The 21,849-nt window shown below is 40.0% G+C and overlaps 1 protein-coding gene across 5 annotated transcripts in view; it reads left to right on the top strand.

Moving 5' to 3' along the window:
• LOC113133878 (receptor-type tyrosine-protein phosphatase F) overlaps positions 1-20,657 on the top strand; it is a 156,794-nt gene extending 136,137 nt beyond the window's left edge. For all 5 annotated transcript variants that reach the window (XM_026312881.2, XM_026312884.1, XM_026312882.1 and 2 more), the window contains 11 exons: positions 3,020-3,143; positions 3,483-3,658; positions 7,903-8,022; positions 8,813-8,967; positions 9,271-9,556; positions 10,728-10,906; positions 14,282-14,408; positions 15,630-15,755; positions 16,896-17,050; positions 17,792-17,927; positions 18,781-20,657. In XM_026312881.2, the coding sequence (XP_026168666.1) occupies positions 3,020-3,143; positions 3,483-3,658; positions 7,903-8,022; positions 8,813-8,967; positions 9,271-9,556; positions 10,728-10,906; positions 14,282-14,408; positions 15,630-15,755; positions 16,896-17,050; positions 17,792-17,927; positions 18,781-18,849 (1,653 nt within the window). In that variant the 3' untranslated portion in view covers positions 18,850-20,657. The remainder of the gene's footprint in view (positions 1-3,019; positions 3,144-3,482; positions 3,659-7,902; positions 8,023-8,812; positions 8,968-9,270; positions 9,557-10,727; positions 10,907-14,281; positions 14,409-15,629; positions 15,756-16,895; positions 17,051-17,791; positions 17,928-18,780) is intronic.
• The last annotated feature ends 1,192 nt before the right edge of the window (positions 20,658-21,849 follow it).

The raw sequence follows: 21,849 nt of genomic DNA, 5'->3' as shown, positions 1-21,849 counted from the left end.
TTATTTGTTCTGATTATTCGACCTGTTCTGCCTAATCAGCTCTTTTTCTCACATTGATGGATCCAACAAGGGTGTTGAAGTGATTGTATCTTTTTTTACTTTCACTATAACATAAAGAACACGTGATTACATCAGTCAGTCTGTGACCAGCATATGTTGCTGCACCACGAAATTTGCAGTGCAGTATTTCACACTGCTGAGAGAAACAGCTGATTTTATGTTAGTGACCTCCTGACCTTTCCCCGTGCATCACCACAAGCACATACTTTGGCCAGTATTTTCCAACTCTTCTGTTGCCTAGCCTGTCCACTGTTTACTTTGAAAAAACATCTACTTGAAAGCCTCATATAACTGGTGTATCATCAGCAGTGTTGCCCACATGAAAAAAAAAGGACACTGTTGTATTGTACATGCGGCTTTATCTCATGCTTTAGTAAGCCATGTTTGTGCATTTTGTCTTACTTGGTTAAGGCCTTAGTCGTTCAGATTTTATACATGATTACACTCACTTTGTTCCCATTTGTTGTACTCCCATGTAAAGCACATGAATTTTAATACAACAGTGTATAAATCCAACCTTCTTAAGAAGGTGGCAAGGTTCAGTTTTAGGGGAAAGTTGTTTCTTTAACTTCATGGTCATTTTGAGGGACATATTTTTATGGTGGTGTTAAAATGTTCTGTGTTATACTCATCTATCATATTGTGTTATTCTATTAGGAATAAATGAGAGTACTAAAACATACTTGAAAAGTAGGTAGTATGAAATTTGTAATAAGAGCTCATTGTAATGTAAGAAAAATAATACGTTTGTATTGTATTCAAAGATGCACATTTTATGATGTAGTATTTAATTCTAATTAATTCACTGTGACATTACCACATAACTGGGGAGACTTTGGTAAAAAGCTGCACTCGTTTAAGCACATTCATGTGTTTTTCAGTGCCTTTCTAGCACATCACCCTTCCGGCTTTTTAAGTTAGGGTAAATGAATAAAGTCAGAGAAGTGGCTCGTACGACTGCAGGCACCCAGCCTGGCCCCATTCCCTCTCTGACCAGTCATTCCAAGCCAAGGAAGACCCCCTCTGTGTCCCGGCAGATGGCCGTCCATCTCTGCCAGGCAAGGCACTGTGGCAGAGCTCATGGCGTTTTGTCACAGTCACATTTGACGGCTGCTCCCATTGCGTCTTACCCCAAGGCACAGAATTTATAGAGGCTTTGCCGCTTCCTCTCCCTGATGTTTTAGGCAGCCTGACACTTCCTTTACCAGCAACGCCAGTCCACATAACACTGAGCAAGGAGCACTCTGGGTAATGAGCAGAATTTGTCAATCAGACATGCTGCAGCTTCCCCTGACAGTGTTTTTATCGCAGGAATGGATATCACGCTGCAGTTGTCCTAGCACAATCATTATGTTCATTTGAAAGCATTTCCAGTGTGTCAGTGAGAATACCTAAGGTGTTCGCTTCACACCTCTTTCTACCATTTCTAGCTTACTTGTTTGCTAGTTGTCATCAGTCTAGTGTGCCTGCTGTGTTCACTGAGCTCTCAAATGGAGACGACATGTTTTGACTGCAAATGAAATCTTTCTCGTCGTACTGGTGAGTTCACGAGCAGAGAATTTGGCAGTGTTGAGCTCATCAGCAGCAATAGGCCTGAACCCACATAACTTTGTGTTGAGCAATTTGGAACTGTAGTGGAAGGTTTCTTGCTTGAGCACTCCACATTTTTCATATCTTGTTCAAAATCAAGTAGCATGTACACTCCAGAAACTAAAAGTCTGCTCTAAAATTGTTTGTTTATAACTTTACATTTATCTATGTACTTTACTCCATAGGACAACTTATAAGAGCTAGAAAGTTGATTTGTCCTACCGGTGATTTGTGATTGAACTGACCACATCTTGACTGTTAAAGTAAGGCAAATCACACCTGTATCATGTGCAGCTCAGCAGAACACCACGACAATGTTCATCATTTTATTGGCCAGGTTTCTAATGTCCATTCTCTCCAGGATTCACTTTGCACACTTTTTTTTATCAGCTTTTCAAGAATTAACATCATTATGTTTGAGCTGTCACAGTTTGACATAAAATAACCACTAATAATTAAATTAGTCCTAGAGCCATGTTAAGTAAGTGAAGGGATTTCAAAGTTGTCATTATGACTCCTGCTGGATTTCTGAGGCGAAAGGTCTGGGGAATTGGTGGACATGGTTCCTGTGTGAGCTGAGGGGGATCGATACAAAATAACAAGAGACTCTGTGACATTATTGAGCCAAGGGATGGGAGGCCGTCACATATCTTCCAAGATCAATATGTATGCAGTCTACTGTCGTCTTAGCCCAGGAGACAAATTATGTAGAAGGAAAGGGTTAGAAACAGATAGGATGAAATAGAGAGGGTGAAAAAATACAAGAAAAGAAAACGCACCAAAAATAGAAGATGAAAAAAAAGAAAAAGGATGAGAGGGATCATGGCTACTGTATGCGGTCATGCATGTGACTTCTCAGAATGAGGTAATTCAATTCAGGACCATTCAAAAGAGAGAAGAGCTAAAACCAATTAATTCTCTTCATGATAGGTTTAAATATTAGGGGAATTTGTTGGCGCAGTGTTTGAGTGATGGCTTTGTTTGTTGATATGAATCACTGAAAAAAAATACTTTTATAGTTCTGCTTCATTAGCATTCAAGACATCGAATGTCAGGTAGTTAATTAACCTGTTAGTGCACCAACAACTACTGTAGTGTAGGCAGCAGTCTGCTAAATGATAGATTCGGTCTGCACAATGTGCTACACAGTATAGAAGCACTTTCCTGTAGAGAGACATGATGTGGGTATATGTTCTATTTAAAGTTTTTGTTGCCCTATCCCTATACCCATGTTACACCCAAGAGCCTCTGTTTGGGCTTCTATTCCTTTTAGTTCCTTTTAGACTTTGTGTCTCTGTTTACTTTCTTATAATCACTCACCCCATCTCTCATTTTTGTTCTCTCTTTTCTTTCCTGCACCTGCTCACAGTCCATTGACCCAGGTCAGCAGTTTACTTGGGAGAACTCCAACATGGAAGTAAACAAACCAAAGAATCGCTATGCAAATGTCATCGCCTATGACCACTCCAGAGTAGTGCTCACCTCTGTTGATGGTAAGAGCTCATGTAACCACTTAACCCCTCAGATAGCCATTGACTGAGGCTACGATCAATTGAGGCCTCCTTAACAAGTGCTAAGGACATTTTGTATGCTTGCGCTTGCTGCTTGCGACATCTCTAGTTTTATCCACAAAGCACATGAATGCTTTTTCCTATTGGGTGAAGTGCTGGTCATAACATGTAGATTTGAAAATACCATGAATCATAAGTGATTGTCTGTACATTGTGGGTTAATGTGCTCAATATCAGCAAGGAAAAAAAAACTGTTATTTGTTTAAATTAAAATTATTCTGGTCTTAATCTAATTTTTGCCGTGTCCTCACTCCTTCTCAGCCGTTCCAGGCAGTGACTATATCAATGCCAACTACATTGATGGCTACAGGAAGCAGAATGCCTACATTGCCACACAGGGTCCACTGCCAGAAACCCTGAGCGACTTCTGGAGGATGGTGTGGGAGCAAAGATCCAGCACCATAGTCATGATGACCAGACTGGAGGAGAAATCACGGGTAAGGAAAGACTAGACTATACTACTATAAAACACTGTCAATCAAGGGAATCAGTCACAGACTTTATACACTTAACTCCTCATACATTTATGTGTTGGTTTGCATCCTCAAAGATTTATTTACATACACCATATAATTTATTGATAAAAACAGCATATTATATTCAGTGTTATATTATATTATATCATTATATTCAGTATTTATTATACATTACTATTAATAATTCAACAGCAAATAAGTCATAAATAGTAAATAAAGATTACTTCATAATACATTACTAATAAACTAAAGACGTCAGAAGTATAATTCATGAATTTTGTCAAAACACATCTGTATGCACCAGATTGTGGTAGAAAAGAGGGTATGAATTAATGTCAGTCATTTATGTGATATGACACCCTCTACAACTATCATACAAACCACCAGATGGTTGCTGTGAATGGAGAGAGCTGTGATACTAGAGGGAATCTTGTAAAGTTTAAGGCCATTGAAGCCGACTGTGCTATGACATACCAGACCATCATAGCTGTTGAAATGAGAATCAGCAAAATTGAAATGTGCGTATGTATGTATATATATATGTACATACACACACACACACACACACACACACACACATACATACAGTATCTATATCTTATGTATCTTGACGCTGGGGAAGTAGCACTACACACAACAAAGCCTGAAGGCATATAGACGTCCGGTCCTACTTTAAAGTAGGATTTGTCAGTCTGATCAAAATCACAAGGATTTCAAAGGATATTTTGGTTTTCTGTGAACAGCATTGCTTCATGTTGCTTCTCTTCCCCTGAGTCTTCAGCAGTTTTACTTTGTGGAGAAAAATTACATAGTTTTTACAATTTCACATTCCCCCCCGTTTGTTTGTTATATGTTGTGAAGTTTTGCGTATAGTGGCGCATGGATGTCCTCTACTGAAAGTAAGACATTTCAGCTAAATTATGAACTGTTATGTAAAATTATATTTGGAGGTTCATAATAATGCAAATTCTTTCATTCATTATGTAGAATATGCTCTGAGAGTTCAATACTTGATTGCTACATTTTTGTTTTTGCAACACTATGCCAAGTTTTCACAGATACAGTGTCTTGTTTGTTTGCACTTTCTGAATTTGGCTCTCGAAAGCCATGCACTATATTGAAAACTCTGACGTTAACTCTGAGTTAAGAGGATTGTCACTCAACAAAACCCATATTCTCCTAAAAATACCTTCAACCTAATAAAAGCAAAACAGGAGCACATGGGCAACTTGAGATTTAAAATTGGGATGTGTTTATTTAATTACCATCACAGAATTAGGATCATGAATTCCTGGGAGGAAATAAATCAGGGTGGAATCCTGCAAATATGTGGTGCTTTTTTAGTGTGTGCATATAGCACCCTAATGAAAGAGAGTCCCCAGACTAAGAACTGGAACATTGATTGTAAATGAGAGTTCACTTCCAAAATCTTAGATGTTGATTTCTCTGAGCAAAAAAACATCATTACCTAAAGTTCCCTTCATCTATAGTGAGTCTGTTAAAAGAATTAAAGAGAAGTCCTTTTATCAGGTAAAGACTTAAATTACTTACCATCCTTCAAAACATACCATCATCTGTTTTAATTTTGAACTATTGATGTAATCAATCATTTAGGCGAATTATGAGCACACTGACTTTTTGGAGGAGAGCTTATTTGTACCTTGGAGAATAACTGCAGTGTGGTTATATTTGATAAGATCATTTTTACTACACATTTAGTCAGGCTCAGTGAGGATATACGCATCCTGTCAAATACCTTTCTATATTGTATATTTAGCGTGTCTAAGTGGCTGTTCGAGGGCTCTAATAGTCTCCTGCAGAGTCATAGCCTCACATACACGTAGACGAAATAATAGAAACACCAATTCTTGCAGTAGCTGTTGTCTGCATTGCTGACATTTATATCATTTTGTATTATTTTTATTTATATTATTGACAGAATGTTCCCTACAATGGAAATGAACGCTAACTATCTCCATGTTTAGTTAACTTACAATTAGCAATAAGTGTGCGATATAGAATAAATGCCTGCCTATTTAAATAACTTTTTGTAATGCAATATAAGGCAGCTAGTGGTGAATTGAATTGATTTAATTGCCTTTGATTTGAAAACATTATTTACTAAATGGAACAGTCCTGAGAAATCCTATCAGACTGCAAACTGCAGCAATTTTGATACTGAATTGACATTTAATAGGATAATTACAAAACATCTCAAAAAGCCAGCTATAGTCCTGATTGGATTATTGCTACATTTTCAGGGATTTCTGTTATTTTGTCCAGCCCTTTTACATAATGCACTTGCTCTGTTAGTCTGTTTCTCTCTCACATACACACACCGTCATACACATATGGTGAGTGAGTCAACCTCCTACCACCCAGCCGGTCTGACAAATATGATGAGATCCGGCAGCAGTCAAATTTCAGCTTCCTCTAGCACAATCATTACCAGTTAGTAAAATCCTAAAAGGTCAGGACTTGAAATGAGACCAGAGGTATTAGTCACTTGTGTGTTTGTGTGTTTGTGTGTAGATAAGAGGTGTGTGTCCTCTGCAAAAGGCCAGGTGACAACATGTGAGAAGAAAGGTTCAAAGCAGATGATAGTGAAACCTGTGGTGTGTGTCTATGTGCATGTTTGTCAGAGAGAATTCACCACCCAACCTCAGACAGCACAGAGATATTCATTACATGGTGACTGCTAATCCATATGTTTGTACTGCAAGCGGTTCCCTATCACTCAATTGAGTTTCTCCTGCAAAGTCTACCTCTGCCTCTGAATGGGAGCTGTCACCGGGGGAGGTGAAATGTGAGGAGGTGAATTTTAGCGCATTTTGTTGATTTGTACCAGCTCACTGAGACAGCCAAGGTGCTTCCAAATGTCAGCTCCGTACTGCAGTATCAATATGAGTAGCTCGCCCGCCACAGCGCTTCCTCTCATGTTATTCAAATCAATAGTAGAAAGTCCTAGTCCCAGCAATTCTGACATTAAAACAGTGCCTGCATTTGTTGAGTTTCTATGTGGAAGCTAAGACTATGGCAGAGTTTAGTGCTTCTCAGAAATGACAAATTCTACCCATACACTTTAAACATGCTCATGCTATTATACAGAGTGCTGCTGACTAATTGTGGATACATTATAGCTGGAAGTCAATTGTTAGGTACTTATTGTGCCTCACAGAGTCAAGAGCTTTGCAAGGTTTAGACTTTAGGCTCAAAAACATTTACCAAGAATTTACTGAACTCAAAAACTAAAAGAAAGACCAGTCAGCTGGCTATAGTATGCAGAGTGTTTAGATCAAGATTTGACTGATTACCTCAAGAAACTGCAGACCCTGGGAACAACTATGAAATTAGATATAAAAATCAAATAAAGTGTAATTGTGTAGCTGAATGGCCTATTTTTATTCTAAATTATTCAGAAGTAGCTTAGCACATATTTCTGCAGTGTTTCCAGAACAAACACCTTATTATTTGCTGTTTGAAAACCAGAGCCAAACTCCAATTACAGCCAGTAATGCATTTCCTCAGTCTGGTGAGGAAGGGTTCACAAAGATGAAGAGAAGGACTGTCGCAAGTTTTTGAAGTCCTTTTTTGTTCCAATCTAATGCCAAGTCAGCCGTGCCAGCCCACATGGAGTAAAGTAAAAATTGTGGCAAAGGCAGAGTGAAGCAAAGCTGCTCAGTGCCAGTGGATCATTAGCCTCACAGTGAAGACGGGCACAGTGAAGTTTTTTCTGTGCACATATGGAGCCAGGTGGCTGAACCTGCTGTCCCTCCACGACAGAGCAGGGCAGGCTTTTAGACACATCTCCCTCCACAATGCAGCACCCAATCATGATAAATGCACCAAAAGCATACATGACAAGGCTTATGAACCACCCAGCAATGAGCTAATTGAAAATGATCACAGGCTGGTAAAAGACAAAATGGGCTTTTTAATAGCCTTTTGAAGCTTGCTTCAAATTCAAACACAGAAATACATGCACATACCTGATTCACCAGTGCTTTTTTTTGTAAGCTGCTGTACAGGAAACTGACTCTGAGTCTTCAGTGTTTAATTAGACAGTGGACAAAGCCTTTGATCTGACCTCTCTAATGTTACCTCCTTGTTAATCAGTGTGATCCTACAAGCCTCTCACTGGCCCCGTGCTTGGATGTTAGAGGCAGTTTGCTCCTGACAGTGTGCCTGTTCTCTTGCTCTGCCAGGTGAAGTGTGACCAGTACTGGCCTTCACGAGGAGCGGAGACCTATGGGATGATCCAGGTCACCATGCTGGACACTGTGGAGCTGGCCACTTACAGCGTCCGCACTTTCGCCCTCTACAAGGTACAGTACTGTACTATCTTTTAAATTTGCAATTAACTATAGTGAGGCATGCTCATGAAGGACATGTTCCCAGCAGGTAACTGTGTTTCATCATTAGTGGGGTCACATTTTAAAATGTAATTTTTTATTTTTCTGAAGACAGATAAAGGCTATTACCACTGGAATCGTTTTTTCACTGCTGTAATTGGTTTTTAACATCCGAGATTTGTCTCTTGTTCTCTAAAAGGCAATGAAAGATTTCATTTTTTTCACATTGATTCATATACATCAGTGCTGTAGTGACTGATCTTTTGCCCTTTATTTCTCCTCTTCCAGTTCTCTTTCCATTACTTACTCCTAATTTAGAACATAATGATATAACATATAACATAATTCTTAATTAAAAGCAAGTCTCCAGTTGGAGCAGTTGACTTGGTTTCAATAAGGACTGGTGACAGTGCCCAAAAAAAGTTTTTGAGAAACTGCTGAAGTTTGGTTCCAAAGTTATCCATGTTATCTACCCTTGCAGAATGATCAGAGCCTTTAAAGTACCGCATATTATGTGCTGCGATCAAAGTTATGAGTAAACCCAAAAGCTTTGCTTCAAACGGCAACATTTCTAACAATTACATCACTTGTGCTTTTCAAACTTTAACCCTAGGATGTCAGCTCCAATCACTTCATAAGTGGCCTCTACCTGTTTAGAACATTTTCCCCAGCATTACAAGCTAATCTTTAAAAAGAAGCCAATTACAATTCACTTTCCCACTCAAGCTTACTTCTCTGTACTTTACCTCTGACTCTCTTGCAGAATGGCTCCAGTGAGAAGAGAGAGGTGAGACAGTTCCAGTTTATGGCCTGGCCAGATCATGGGGTGCCAGAGTACCCCACCCCCATTCTGGCCTTTCTACGACGGGTAAAGGCCTGCAATCCTCCTGATGCAGGGCCCATGGTGGTCCACTGCAGGTGGGTGCATACAGAACAGAATTCAATTATGTGCCTGCAGGCAGTTACCTGGTTCCTGTCTTCTTTTTTATATTATGTTCAACTGATGTAGTTACATCTACTCAGAAGTGAAATCTTTTAGTTAAAATCAATATGGTAAGTCAGCTAACCTAGAAAACATAATGGCCAATTTTCAGCTGTCAAACGTGGTGACAGTGTAAAATAGGAAACTTGCCTTACATTACAATACTCTACTATAACACTTTATATGCAGTGAAACATAAAGTTTGTTACCCCTCCTCTTTCCCTGTCTCTCTCCATTAGTGCTGGCGTGGGCAGGACTGGCTGCTTCATCGTGATTGATGCCATGCTGGAGCGCATGAAGCATGAGAAGTCCGTAGACATCTACGGCCACGTGACGTGCATGCGTGCCCAGAGGAACTACATGGTCCAGACCGAGGACCAGTACATCTTCATCCACGAAGCTCTGCTGGAGGCTGCCACCTGTGGAAACACAGAGGTGCCAGCTCGCAACCTGTACGCCCATATCCAGAAACTCACCCAGCCCCCGCCCGGTGAAACAGTTACTGCCATGGAGCTGGAGTTCAAGGTAAGTGATAAACACACAACTCAGACAAGTATCAATTAAGGCTCTTTGATTACCTATTCAGTGGAAAAATAAAACAACTTTTAATTTTGTGCATGTTCTCTTTGACTCCTAGAAAAAAAAATTAAACATTTATCTTAACAAAAGACATTTGAGAACAAGGACATGTTCTTTTTAATTTATAGTGCAGTTGATAGATGACAGGGGTATAAGAAAAGAAGTGAGTTTTTGTTAATAATTAACAGAAATCAGAAAAATAATGTTGGCATTCTGCTTATTTTTCTCAATCTGCTTTCCTCTGGAAGAACCAGGCTGCACTTCGATCTTTCGTTGTCCAATGTCATCAAAGTGCAACAGACTGCAGTAGCTGACCTCCTGTCCAAGATGTCACTAATGCACCTAAATTTGCATTGGTGACATTAGTGCTGAGATGTCACAGTGGCTAGTGCAGTAGCATCAGCACATATGGACACACATTTTAGGGACAAACAGACCAGAACAACCACACATAAACAAACAAATGCAAGCACATCAACACACCTACATGAGGAAAATTTACAAATTGACTGGCACTCATACATACACACAGCTGGTATTCAAGGTGACTCATGCACACTCACACCTTCTGTCAATAGCCATCAACTGTGATGTTATTACACACTTTGCTCCCAGCGCGGCTCTGCCATTAGCCCTCTTATGACCATGATCCATTCTGTTTGAAGTGATAATAGCATCTACACTCCTGCCAACGACAGAGAATGAAACAGTGAGAGAATGATTGCAGTGTATGTGGTGACCACAGACTCCATGACAACACACACACACACACACACACACACTTCCCGGAGTACCATGACTGTCCATATACACTCCTGTGCTGTCCATCTGTGCTCTGTCTACTGCCAGCACTGAGCTTGTCACGCCTACAGTCCTCGAAGCAAGCTCTGGGACTCTAAGAGTCAAATCCACTGCATTTCTTAGCTACCTAGCTAACTGTCTGCCAGTTCACTCTGATGTATTCTCTATTCAATTGTATTCATCTTGACAAAAAAAGTCTTACTAAACAATCTAACCAAATATTTTGTCACAAGTCTCATACTCGTGTTTTCTACCATTCTTTCTCTTCCTGTTTTTTTTTTTTTTTTTTTTTTTTTTTCACCTTTTAAAAAAACAGAGACTGGCCAACTCCAAAGCTCACACATCACGTTTCATCAGCGCCAACTTACCCTGCAACAAGTTTAAGAACCGCCTGGTCAACATCATGCCTTTTGAGTCCACCCGTGTCTGCCTGCAGCCCATCCGTGGTGTTGAGGGCTCCGACTACATCAATGCCAGCTGCATTGACGGCTACAGGTCAGCAAAGGACCTCGGCTTCATAGATCAGTTGATCAGTGCTGACTTTGAGCCTTTAAAGACACATCATTCTCATATGTTTTCACTATCAACAACATTGTCAACAAGTCTAGAAATCAACATAGTGTGGATTTTCTACTTCACTACCTTCACTCATGTTTAAGGATCTTTAGGGTTGTTCACATCCATTTTATGGTAATAGTGAAGCATTTACAGCCCTTTTTTTATATCTAGTCCCCCAGTTCTAGGACAACATGCATACAGAGCACAGTGAAATAGTAAGTCACCTGTCAATCCAACTGAGCAGGTTGGACCAAACATATGGCAAAAAGCCCTCAATATATGCAAGTTGCTGCTGTACAGGCCTGACAGAACATCACCAGGGGGATAGCATGTTTCTGCTGATGTAAATAGGTTACAGACTTCAGGCACTGACTAAGTAGGCACCAAAACAAATATTAAATATAATCACTATTTTTAGGTTTATAGTAACTTTAAAATGGCTTGTAAATATATTATATGGAGCTAATCCATAAAAAAGAGTTATAATCATATATGGTTCCTCTGATGTTAACGTGCTATAAGCGTCTGTTTTTAAGTTATCTCTGAGTTTCAGTGCTTTAACCTCTTAGTCATTATTTTATTTTAAGTCTGTTATCCTGCAGAACAGCACCAGCACACTAGACATTGCATCGCTGTCCTAATACCTTCCTGACAGCACTGAATGTGACAAGCTTGCAGTTGTTTTCTGACATAAGAGATTGTTACAGTACTGTAGCTATAGACAGTGGACTAGATAAAAATGTATGGAAGAGAACTCAAGATGAGGCTGCAATGGGCAGTATCCAGTTTCAAGAATTACTCCCGGCTCTGTCTCTGGCTCTCATCAGCTGAACCACTACCGTTTTTATATTGAAGCTACAGCATGTCCTTGTGTGCTCTGTGAGTCCAAATTGCTTCCTAGAGGGAGGAAGATGAAAAGGCAGTTCTCTGTTTTATATCTATATAAGTATGGGCAGAGGCAGATAGAGCTGACTCTTCTGCAGTTGAAGTGTACAGTGAGGGGATGGATTTAGCAGGCGTGAAATGTCATTCAGTCCATATGGGGTTTTGTTTCTTACCGTGCCGTCACAGAGGCAACACCTCCACCCCCACCTTCCCTGCTCCCCCCTTTCTCCAGTCTTGTTGTTAATGAGAAGGTGCTCCGCAGAGGCCGACCATTCATTGTTGCTGTGTAAATAGTGTAATTGCAGCAAGAGAGATTATAATGAAGTGTTTTCCAAACCCTTCCCTCCCCTTTTTTGCTCCATGTTCTCTGCTTTTCTCCCTTTCCTTCTTTATGTTTACCCCTTTCTATCCCAGTCTCTCTTCATTCTTCTCCTTAATCTGCCTCCTTCAAACCTCTTTCCTCTCACTCTGTCCTCTTCTCCTTCTCGCCATTTTAATTTTCCATTCAAACATCAAGGCAGAGACAGACATGTCCGGGTGGGGACCTGTTGTGTGCCCTAACAGCACTGTGTAATTAAGACACTTTTAAAACCCAAGCATAAATAAAAACTAAGCAGGAGCCTCCAGTGGCATTCACCCCAGCACCTTTAAGAAATGCCAATAATATGCTAAGCTAATGAGAGGTGAACCATTGATTCCAGCTATACTATCAAGGGCACAAGCCCTGCATATGCTCTGATGCAGGCTGGAGATTTAGCATTGTAATGAGGTTGAAATGAAACACTGTGTCCTCAAGCACTGCAGTCATGTGGGATGATGCAGAGAGTGCTTTGTGCCGTTTGGCAGCGCGCTCATCGGGACACTGTGTGCAGACAAGTCAGTATTGTGTGATATGGTTAGAATTGTTATTGTTTTGGCTGGTCCCTGTTTGATGGAGAGGTTAGAGGGGTCCACCATATCAGTTTTGGAAATTAGCATTCATCCACAGCTCAATTTTATTTCCCTTCCCTCTTCTGCTTTCCTCCTCTGCTCTTAAATTCCCATTCCTACATTCTCATCTCCTTCTATTTCCTTCTCCTTTTCTTTTCTTCCTCTGCTCTCCTCCTCAGTAGTCAGTCCTACTTTGCACTCTGATGACCAGCTGGAGAGAGTAGTGCTCACACTTTTTATCTCCTCATATTTTCCTCTCTACAGCTTCTCTGTACTTTTGTACATTTCCACTCTTTGCTTTGCATTTCTCTTTCCCCTGTTTTCATCTTTTTAATTTGATTCCTCACTCTGTTGCCTTCCCCTCTTCATATGCCATCTCCTCTTCTCTCCACCAATCTGTTGTTTTTTTGTTTGTGTGAGCAAGGCCCTGAGCATATTCTAATCTCCCGATTCCACATTAGTGCCTTGCCTAAAGCACCTTCATTAGCTGTTCAGCCGTGGCTGACAATGTGTGACTGTGTGTGTGTGTTTGTGTGTGTGTATGTGTGTGTTTGTGTGTGTGTATGTATGTGTTTGTGTAGAGTAGTGTGGCTGAATATACATGTTAAACCACTGCACATGTAAATGCATACACCTGGATGCAAAATCACATATGCTGCAGACATGAGTGTGTGCATGCGCGATCATGTGTGCATGTGTGTTGGATTATTCAGCTCTCTCTCTCTCATCTCTGTTCATCAGTGCACTGCTGCCACCTGCTGTTTTGTAAAATAACTGCTCATCTACACTGAAGTCACGTAGGACACAAGCACAGCCCTGGTACCTCAGCGGATGAGCTCATCTCTAGTTTTGCAAGCATCAAAAGTATCAGTGCTATCTCTCTTTCTGTGCTGTGTTAGAGAGAGGAAGGAGGGAGAAGGAGAGGATTTGTACAGGCTTTAATAGCCCATTGATGATGATAGTTGTGAAGGATTATTTGCTTGTTGACATGATCACACAGACATCTGTCTGGATGAAGATGTCTGGACAAGGACAACAGGACCTTAACATTGTCTTCAGTTTTCAGATGGATGCTTTTAAACAACACACCTTTATGGGGTTTGATTCTCTCTTCTACAGTTCATGCTGTAGGTGCCTCAAATATAAACATCCAACAAATGGTATATGTTGCTTTCATGAAGCAAAAGTTGAGTGATACAGAAAGCTTATGAACTCTATTTGAATCCACTTGTGTCTGAATCTATTTGAAGGCTTTATACTGTAAGACATCAGTTTTGTGGCATGACTTATACCCTGTCTGTTATAAAATTTTGGGACGTGGGTTAGTTTAATTTCCTTTGCTAATCAGTCTAAAACAACAGCACTCCTTTATTATTGAATGATTTTCTGGTTATTGCTTTGTGGAATGTTTTATAATGCCAATAGTTAAAGCACCATAAAGTTTATAATTTTGTGTAATTTGCATCTCTGTCCCCTCTCTATTTTTTGCATCTTCAGACAGCAGAAAGCCTATTTGGCGACACAGGGTCCACTGGCCGAGACCACCGAGGACTTCTGGAGGATGCTGTGGGAGCACAACTCCACCATTGTTGTCATGCTTACCAAGCTACGAGAGATGGGACGGGTAATATACACATGCACATACTCCATTTAATATAAATGCATGCAGCACCTCAACTTCAGTTAAGCTACTATGTCACACTGCTCAAATATTATTTCATTCCAACCATGGTTTAAAGTTCATTTCCTTATCATCGTGGAAGGAATTTATCAGATTTGTTAACTGTTGGTTACATTCCAAACATACTGATAATGCACACGGCATGACGGCATTACACTTTATTAAAGCAGGGATCCCTTTTGGTGACAAGGAAGCTTAGACTTGAGTTTCAACTCAAGCATAAACTTTAAGTTTCAGCTGGGAATTTATTTGTCATCATCACAATATCAGAATGACAAAAAATTGTATTAATTGATTGTATTAATTTCTTGCTCAGAGGTAGGTGAGAATAATTGATCAGTCTTATATGTGTGTGTTGTGGTATATATAAGGGTACAACCAGAAAACTGTTCATTTAAAAACTGGGAAACAGCTTACCTGGTTCTGCCAGAAGTGACTTCTTGGATTCTGTTTGTTTACCTTTGATTCCAGTTGGCAACCTTTGTTGCATGTCATACCTCTTTGTCTTAGACTCCTACTGCTTCCTGCCTGCCTCTTCACTGACATCTGTCAAACAATGTCAATGGTAGTAGGCAGATTGTGTTTCACATTTAGATGCAGTCAGGCAAGCCAATTCCCCCAGTTTCCAGCCTTTATGCTAAGCTAATATAACCAGTGTTTGCCTCCAGTTTCATATTTAAAGGCTAGAGAGTGGTCCTATAATATTCTTATCTAACTCCCAGCAAATAAGCATTTCTTCTAAAACTTTGTTATTCCTTTAAGGCAAAGAATCAGAGCTGGTACCAGTTTGATTAAATTCATAATGTCTTGGGCTAAGCTGCTTTTTGTGATTAGGCAGGTGATTCTGACAGTATTCAAATGCATTTTGCAGCTTTTATCACATATTTAAAAAAAGCCCTCATGCACATCTTTGCTGTAGGTAATAACACAACCACATTATGAAATATTTTGAATCAGGCAAAATTAAAAAACTACAGATTAGTCTATCTGGATTTTTTATTTCATGAGCAGAGACCTTTTCATGACTCAAAATGGTTAATAATATACAGTAACCCTTACTAATAATATGCTGCACTTAGACAGTCATGATGTAAGTCTGTCTTTCCTGAGTGGGTTTGGAAAAGAAGTGCTTCAAATTTTTGCTTTTTTTTTTTTTTTTTGTAGGAGAAGTGCCATCAGTACTGGCCAGCAGAGCGTTCAGCCAGGTACCAGTATTTTGTGGTGGATCCAATGGCTGAGTACAACATGCCCCAGTACATCCTGCGAGAGTTTAAAGTCACAGATGCCAGGGTATGTTGGATTCACTCTGTCTGTCCGTCTGGCCTATGCGTGTCTGCGTGTCCTATGTCTGTATGTCAGATATGTCTATATGTGTCTTGCTGGGAGACAGTGATGACTGATTGGCCTTTTACGCAAACACAACCATCCAACCTAAATCCATCTTAATTTTAGGTTTTTAATACAAATGCTGACAGCCGCGCTTTGTGTTAAGTGTTAAGAATTATACCCACTATGATTTCAAGGTAGAGATGATCAGAACGCATTCCGTGTTATTTTTCCTGACAGGCTGACATCAAGCGGATGTGCCATCAAACATGTTTACCCGGATTTAGTAACAGTATACTTGGTCTATAGATTGTGTGTGTGTGTGTGTGTGTGTGTGTAGTTGCGTGCTTGTTGATCTGAGTGTGTGCGTGTGTGTTTTGAGATCTCTGTGAAAATAGATGAAAAGCATAGCCTTCAATCCCTGAGGGCCATTACTGGATGTCCCTGTGATGCAGTAGTTTCAATGGGCTATAAATATACTTTACTGTCAGAAGGCTCATAGCACAGCAACACTCTAATCCCACATTCACTCCTTCTTTTACATATATATACTGTATACGTGCAGTGAAAGCAAGAGAAATTTGGAAATAAACTCTTGATTTAAAAAAAAAAAAAAAAAAAAAAAAACATTTAAATGACCTGCTGTATGGCAGTTCAGTTTTTGTCAGTCCTGATGCCACTGCCCTGCTAGTTTTCTCTCCTACCAGGTTGTCAGCTTTAGTCACATCCCAGGTGTAAATCAGATGATTACATGGCTGCAGTGAAAACTAGCAGGGCTTACTATACTTGTGGGTCTCAACAAAACAGTCTGCTGTGTGTGTGTGTGTGTGTGTGTGTGTGTGTGTGTGTGTGTGTGTGTGTGTGTGTGTGTGTGTGTGTGTGTGTCTGTGTCTGTGTGTCTGTCTGTGTGTGTGTGTCTGTCTGATCGGGTGCATTTTAAAGTGAAGGATGCAGGGAGATGTGTGAGCATATGCTGCAACACACTTCTGTGTGCTTATGTGCTACTAGTGAAAAAGTATTACTGTTAAAGTAAGAACCATGACACACACCCTACTTAACTCATTTTTCTTTTTTTTCCACTGCACTTTTGCTGCCCAACCTCAGGATGGCCAGTCCAGGACAATCCGCCAATTCCAGTTCACTGACTGGCCTGAGCAAGGAGTGCCAAAAACTGGAGAAGGCTTCATTGATTTCATTGGACAAGTGCACAAAACCAAGGAACAGTTTGGACAGGACGGACCAATCACTGTACACTGCAGGTGAGGACGAAATATTGCAGAGTAGTCACAAAGCTAAGACAGATATGTTGTTGCTATGTCAGAGTGAGCTTTGGAATAGCAAAGTTTGATTATGTGGCACCAGAGTTTTTATATTTCACTGTTCAAAATCAAATGCCATCTAATCATTAGTGTTTACCAGGGAATTGCAGTTTTGAAAATGAGAGTTGTACACCTGTGATTGCCCACACTTAGATCCTCAAACACTTCTAACACTATCCTATGTGGCAAATCACATTTTGATAGTGTTAAAAGTTAAAGTTGTTTCTAAGAATTGCACTCAGTTGCCAGTTTATTAGGTAAAGCTTGCTAAAACTAATGCATTATTGCTGCCACAAATCCCACCTTCATGAAGGTTATAATGTCCAGCTGTAGTTGAGAGCATTTTAAAGAGATGCTAATTCAACTTTATAGTCATTCTGGCTTGTTGTGCTGCTGAACTGTATTGTGGTATTCAGATTACCCTCATTGATACAATATAATTGGAGCTTACAAAATACTTACATTCACATGCAAATGTTGTTTGACTGAGGAATGCAGTAAAATAAAATGCACTGTACATATACATTGCATTCTAAGAACGAAAGTAACAAAAATACTCGGTATTATAATGCATATCATGTCCTTAGATTCAGATTGGCTTCTAGGACATTTTTAATAAAACCACATTCTGAGAGTTTAGGAGACCAAGACAGCAAATGAATATTCCTGTGTGCTCCTTAGTGCCGGGGTGGGCAGGACCGGAGTCTTCATCACCCTCAGCATTGTTCTGGAGAGGATGAGGTACGAAGGCGTGGTTGACCTCTTCCAGACAGTGAAGACACTTCGCACCCAGCGGCCTGCTATGGTGCAGACCGAGGTGAGAACAGACTAATGACAAGAATAATGTTCAGACTTAAAATCCCACAGTGACAGGGGAAGTATTCCAAAGTCAATATTGTATGTATGAATTTAATGTTATCTAAAGTGTCCATTTTGTGGAGTGCTCCACTAAAACAAAGACTTACAGACAAATCCTACTTTAATAGAGGTTTTAGCAGGACATCAGAAATCCCATATCAAACTCATCGAGCGTTATCACAGAGGTTCAGTGTCAGTTTTTTTATTTTACGGATTAAGAAGTGGCACATACATTATATAACAAAGAGGCAAAGCATCTTATAAAGCATATTAATGAAGACAGTCGTGCTATGAATTTGAATGACTTCATGAACATTTTAATATACAATAAAGAATAGACACCTAATTGCATGAGTGCCTCTGGTGTAAAAACGCTTTATGTTGTGGGGAAACTTAAATTATAGAGTAGTTTCTCTTTCGATAGATAAACATTTCATTAGTTAACACCAGGATAATCATGGGCAAATGCACTACACATAATTATTTAATCAACTGTACATAATTAAATTTCATTTTAAAATGTAGAATTTAACAGGTACAGAACAAGTTTTCTGTGGTAAAATGATCTGTTCCTTTAAATAATAACAGTAAGATTAACAACAGTAAGTATTACCCATGAGTTTGAAGAGACAAAAATGTAGAAAGAAAACCAGGCTTTTGGTTGAAAAGCTGTCACCTGAACATATTGAAACAGAATGAAAATGCATTTAGTGTAAGTTGGTCATCCAAAATGTAGGCATAACGTCAAGAAAGGATATGTGATATTCCAGACCATGCAGACTTTGACATTGTATTCCTCCTCTTTCCTCCAGGACCAGTACCAGTTATGCTACAGGGCAGCACTGGAGTACCTGGGGAGTTTTGACCACTATGCAACGTAACCACTCCCACTGAGCAGCCTCCCTGGTCAAGCCTCTCAGGAGCGTGCCAAGTGTCCCATCTCAGCCACCATCCACTCACTTGACCCCCCTAATATCCGACCCCTTGCAGCTACCGGAGGGGAGGAAAAAGGGATGTGCTTGCAGACCCAGTGACGGGTCCAACCAATCACAGAGATCTATGTTGACATAACCAACCACATGTGATTTTGCTTTAAAAATAATAACAGAAACAGAAACAATGACTGTGATGATTGCGACAATTCTTGTACAGATGCGACAGCGCAGACTGGCAGCTCGCCTCTCTGCTCTGTCGAAGCCAAACCTCCCTGATTGTCAAAGGCTACTGGTAGCACTAAGAGAGTCTACTCTCTTTTTTTTTTTATTTTGTTGTTCATTATGTTACATGTTATTGTTTAGTATACTTTTGATGTTTTTAATAATCATTTTAACATCAGACATTTCTACTTAATCTGCCCAGCCATGGGTGTGCATTACTTTCATAATCGGTACTTTTTTTATTTTTATTTTAGGGTTCCTTAGCACAAGGAACATGTGTTTTTAATGTGTTCCTAGATACTAATTCAGGAGGACCACTGTTCTCGCAGCAGCTGTCAAATTTCTTCTTCACATTACATTATTGTTTTGTTCATGTTAAGTGTCATAAACAATGGTTTTGGTCTTGCTCTTACATGACAAAATAGCCTTTTCACTTGCCGTTTCCGATAAACTTTGGAAAAATTGTTTTCAGAGCACACACTTTATAAAGTTGTCCTTTTGTAAACATGGTAGATAAATAACAAGTGAATTAGCAAACGAGCCTAAATCAGATGTGTACAGAAATGGGAAGCACATGATTTCTGTTATTTTTTGTTTGTTTGTTCTTCATCAGAAGCCTATGGCATTGAGGCCTTCATACTCCACAGCAGAGAAGTTACCTGAGGAAAACAGACTTTTATACCCAAAGGGTAATTGACAGGAAATAAACTCCCTGATCTTGGAATATGGATGCTCTTCAAGTCCCTCCCATCTCTTCGCTGCCCTAGAGCCTGGTCACTTTGCTGGAGTTGATCTAAAGGAGGGGAAGTGGTTCATATGGGCTGAGAGCAGCGCTGGCACCTGTACAGAATCAACCATTCCTACCAGAGGGAAAGAGACTCAGCCCTTTGGACTGAAACCCGATATTATTTTATACAGAAATAGAACTATAAATATATATATATATATATATATATATATATAATTATGATTGATTATATATATGTACAATTACACATAGATATATTCACAGCTTCAAAAGTATATTGTTAAAAGGAATAATTCTGCTGATCTATCAACCCTAGAGACACTGCAGAGAGCCTGCTGTCCTAGAGTGTGTATTAATGGCAACACCATTGTATCTACTGTACTACCATAGTAACTTTGACAGCTGGTTGTCCGTCTGAATGAGGAAAAACAGCACAACCCCCCACCCTACCCATCCAAATGGACGACCCCTCACTCAGCACAGTCCATCGCACCGCTTAGGCCCACGAGCCGCAGGAGGGAAACGTCTGATCTGAGAGGCTTAAATGTTATGGCAGCAGTGGTGAAGGTGGCGGTGGGAGGGAGGGGGACTTGAAAACGCTGGCAAAAAACAAAAATGTTCATTTTTACCTTGTGAATGCTTAGTGCTGTAGGGATTCGACCTGTTGTACACACAGTCTGTTTTCTATTTGTTGATAAAGAACTGGAATTTAAAAATAAACTGTTGATGAAAAAGGAAAAAACATTCATGTTAATAAAGTTAAATAATTGGGTTTTTGTACAAATCCTGGCTTGTGATGTCTTGTCTCTTGCTGCTGTAGTTTAAATGTGAATGATCGGCATAGTTTTAGTTCATTATCATGTTTGCTGTGTTTCAGAGCATTTCCTGCTCCTCTGATACAACTTAATGTTCAAAGCCTTAAAGGTGTATTTGTTAATGTCTTTGCAATGGTGTAGCTAGCAATTCTGAAAGATAACCTTCCTATTTTTTGAAAGCCCCCAATACTGCAGCTAATCTTTGTAATCCACTTCTTTATTTCCCCCCATGTAAAATGTATGAGCAGTATATAAACATTTTAAAAATGGTTGTTTGCATGCTGTAATGTAGTTGTAAGCAGATAAAATTGTTTAGTAATGTATTTGCTAATGACTGTAACACCTTCTGTGGAGACCCATAAGTGGACCCTGCTGTATTAACTTGATGGAAGACATTATAGTGAAACACAGTTGTTGTAATAGACTCATAGGACAACTTATACTCCTCTGTGAATTGCCACCTTAGCGCGATAGAAGGGTTTGTGTCCCCCTTAGGATCCTGGGAGCTGTGTTGTCGAGGGCAATAGACTCCAGTAGGATCTCCCAAGACGAATTGGCCCCAGAAGAGGGGCCAGAAAAAGAGCGGATGAAAAGGTGCTAGACTGTATATCACTTTCCAGAGTTGCCAGGTGTGAGAGGTGAGCACCGCTGTGTTGGAATTTACACCAGAGACTGGGAGGATTGGCTCCATGTGAGCGCAATTTCTGCTCTGTCTTTGTGTGAGTCCTAAAACGAGCACCACCTGGGGATGCCATAGTTCTCTTGGGGGATCAATTATCAACTTGCTGGTCGTATCATTAGATCTGCAGCCATATGCTTAGGATGCTTGAGTGCAGAGAGGAGCAGAGTTTTCAACTCCTTATCATCTGGTGGATCAAATCAGATCAGATGGTGAGGAAGGATGCTGGACAGACCTAGTAAACCCAAAGTCCAAAGGGTTACAAGGATATTAGTCACTGGGTGCAAAAACTCAAGTCTAGGAGGAGTTTTGGTTGACCTTAAGGAAGTTATGGTAAATCATCAGATGACTAAGTTTGGAAAGCATAGCTTGACACATTCTGTATGGGGAGAGGAGACCTGTTGACCTGAACAAGGGATCAGAGGGTGTGCCAGTTATCAGAGAATCATATGCTTAATCTTCCCAGGTGGTGAAAAAGAGGG

The sequence above is a fragment of the Mastacembelus armatus genome, chromosome 17 (genome assembly GCF_900324485.2).
Source record: "Mastacembelus armatus chromosome 17, fMasArm1.2, whole genome shotgun sequence".
In the NCBI taxonomy this organism is placed as follows: domain Eukaryota; kingdom Metazoa; phylum Chordata; class Actinopteri; order Synbranchiformes; family Mastacembelidae; genus Mastacembelus; species Mastacembelus armatus.
The sequence above is the reverse complement of the archived record's forward strand: the minus strand, read 5'-3'. Positions and strand labels throughout refer to the sequence as shown.